Here is a 3060-nt window from a genome sequence, read left to right on the forward strand (position 1 = left end):
CCTATAGCACACAAATATATATATATATATATATATATATATATATATATAAAAAAACCTGTAGAAACAATGCAACATTGCGAAGATTTAAGGAGGCAAAGAATGGAGTATAAGCCTAAATCCTGTTTATTTATTTTTTCAGATGGTTATGAGCATTACATGCTTTTCTACAAGTTCTAATTTGAAATGCACATAAATCTTAAGGTACGTTACTTTTTCAAAGAATAAGTGAGATAACACGGGCACAAAAGTTGTAATTACTTCAGTTTAAGGTATTATAAGGGAAAACCTATATGACTAAGCAAAATAATGTAAAAATAACATGGCTCATCTTACCCCGGTCTGCCCTAATGTGAACCACAGACCTTATTTTAATCATAAATCTAAATCCACCATTCCAAAAACCCATACGAAATTTCAGAGGAACATGCGAGTCATTCTCTCCAGAACTCTTTTACCATATACATATGTATTGTGCACAGTATGCATATTTTCTGTATGCAATGAATGCTTGTATGACTTGTATGTACAGATCTTTGCTGCCACTATGTGGTGTCGAATAATTACTGCATGAGCCCACATATTGTTACTACATGGAAATGACTAAGCGTACTTGTAAAAAGCAGTGAGTCAGTGTAAAGGGTATAGAACATCATGTTGAGAAGATTTAGACCAGTTTGTACCATGCAGCAGTCCAAACAGAGGACGGACGAAGAGCTCAGCAGACCAAACACCTCTCCACACAGCAGACACTGTGACAGGCCGTTTCCCACAGCAGATCTCCTCATGTTCTCCAGACGCTCCACTAGACGCCTGAAACACACACACACACACAACTTTATTTTTAGGTTTCATTAAGAAAAGAGATGCTGTATGCTGTAATGTGTTTTATATGTATAGCTTACCTTATTTTATCTAATTTTTTGCCAATAATGTGATTAACCAAAGCTCAGGTAACAATAATGGTTAACTCCTATTACCCATTTTATTTATAAACACTTTCATTCAGTAAGTATCCATTAAAGCATCCTTTTATTCAGCAAATATGCATTCAAGTAAATTTAAATTATCAATTACAGTATAAAGATATTTATAATGTTACAAAGATTCAAATAAATGCTGCTCTTTTGAACTTCCTACTTATCAAAGAATCCTGAAAAAAGTATCACATTTCCATATAAAACATTAAGCAGTACAACCACAAAATTGGTCGAAAGCTGAAGACTGGAGTAATGATGCTGAAAATTCAGCTTTGCATCACTGGAATAAATTACATTTTAAAATATATGAAAATGTAAAACTTTTTAAATTGTAATATTTCACAATATTACCATTTTTACTGTATTTTTATGGATCAAATAAATACAGCCTTGTTGTGCATAAGACAATTCTTTCAAAAACACTGCAAAATACTACTGACCACAAACAAATGTCATGTTTTTTCATGTGGCATTTTAAACACTTTTTAAAACATCAAGTAGAAATCTTGTTTATGATCAGTGACATTAGTGAAAGTCATTAAGGCAACCAGACAATATTTATATATACATTACAAAAACACATAATATGCAAATAAAACAAACAGCGCTTTATTTTTGAGGTACAGTATTTAGAAGTAACATTAAATATAAAAATAAAACACTATATAAACTATATACATAAATTATAATTTTTTTAAGCAACTGTATTAAAGTTCATCAGTCATGAGCAGTGAGTGATTTTTCTGTTTATTTATTTTTTATTAATATTAAAGGGATGAAAAATCTGTCATCTGTCTGTCAATTCTGTCATAGTGTTTTATTTTTATACCATCATTTACTCACTCTCAAGTTGTTTTAAACCTGAATTAGTTTCTTTCTTCTGTTGAACATAAAAATTATTTTGAAGAATGTGCGTAACCAAACAATAGTGTTTTATTTTTATACCATGATTTACTCACTCTCAAGTTGTTTTAAACCTGAATTATTTTATTTCTTCTGTTGAACATAAAAATTATTTTGAAGAATGTGCGTAACCAAACAGTTGCTGGTCCACAGCGACTTCCATAGTATTTTTTCCTACTATCATGCAGAAATCAATCAGATGCCAAAGACAACTTATAAGTTGAGTTAAGTCTTAAACTTAAGTCTAGTAATCAGGCACTGTTTGAAAGTTGCGCGCGCTTCATGTGTACTCGCTCAGAAGCACGATACTATGACATTTCTTCAAAAGCAGATTGTGGAGACATTTTAATCATCCACCATCAAAAATATCGCACACCCCTAAACCAAGTATAATCAATCTCACACACACAAACAAGCACAACGAAATCACTTCACACTATTAAGCGGCTGTGTAATGAACATGCAAAACTGTATCGCACGTGTGCTACAGTGGTAAATTTATTCATCGCACAAACCAGTTTTTTCATAGCACGTACGACATATATGTATAATATATATATATATTAGGGCTGTGCGATTAATCAAAATCGAATCGAAATCGCGATTTGAGACGTTGCGATTTCCTGATCGCAAAGCCTGCGATGTGGACGCGATATTACTTTGTTCCAGAGCATATGCATGACTGCCAGCCTTGAGTTGCAGTCTTACTTGCCCTGGACAAGAGTGAGCGCACCTCCGTTCTCCTCAATCAGCACTGCTCTAGCCAACTGTGTAAATACCCACCGTTAAAAAAAGTGCAGGTGAAAGATTTCTTGGCTCTTCTTTTCTTTAAATCTTTCTGTTTGGTTTGAGAGCAGCTCAAGGGGTTTTCTCCAGTTTTGACATGATTTTTCTCCTCAACTTCACTCAGTTCTTCACTCTCCTTGTTTTTTTCAATCATCTCTGAAATAAAAGAATGGTTTATTTTTTTAGTAAAGTAAATCTAAACATGCTTGAAGCTTTATAACTGTCAGCTAGGGCTGCACGATTATGACAAAAATCATAATTGTCGATTATTCCTTTGAAATTTTAATTGCGATTATTAATTTACGATTAAATGAACGATGTTTACACCTTTGTTTGAAGCAACTGCATGCCATATTTTTATATGAAAATAAACAAGCTGAAAACACTAACT

General features: G+C 32.8%; 1 protein-coding gene across 1 annotated transcript in view; it reads right to left on the bottom strand.

Annotated features, from left to right (window-relative positions):
• The window catches only part of LOC107689386 (rab effector Noc2-like), a 55005-nt gene that overhangs the window by 46831 nt on the left and 5114 nt on the right, over positions 1-3060 (bottom strand). The window contains exon 4 of the mRNA XM_016487351.1: positions 684-813. Within this exon, the coding sequence (XP_016342837.1) occupies positions 684-813 (130 nt within the window). The remainder of the gene's footprint in view (positions 1-683; positions 814-3060) is intronic.

This window comes from Sinocyclocheilus anshuiensis, unplaced genomic scaffold (assembly GCF_001515605.1).
Source record: "Sinocyclocheilus anshuiensis isolate Anshui unplaced genomic scaffold, SAMN03320099.WGS_v1.1 scaffold946, whole genome shotgun sequence".
NCBI classification, from domain to species: domain Eukaryota; kingdom Metazoa; phylum Chordata; class Actinopteri; order Cypriniformes; family Cyprinidae; genus Sinocyclocheilus; species Sinocyclocheilus anshuiensis.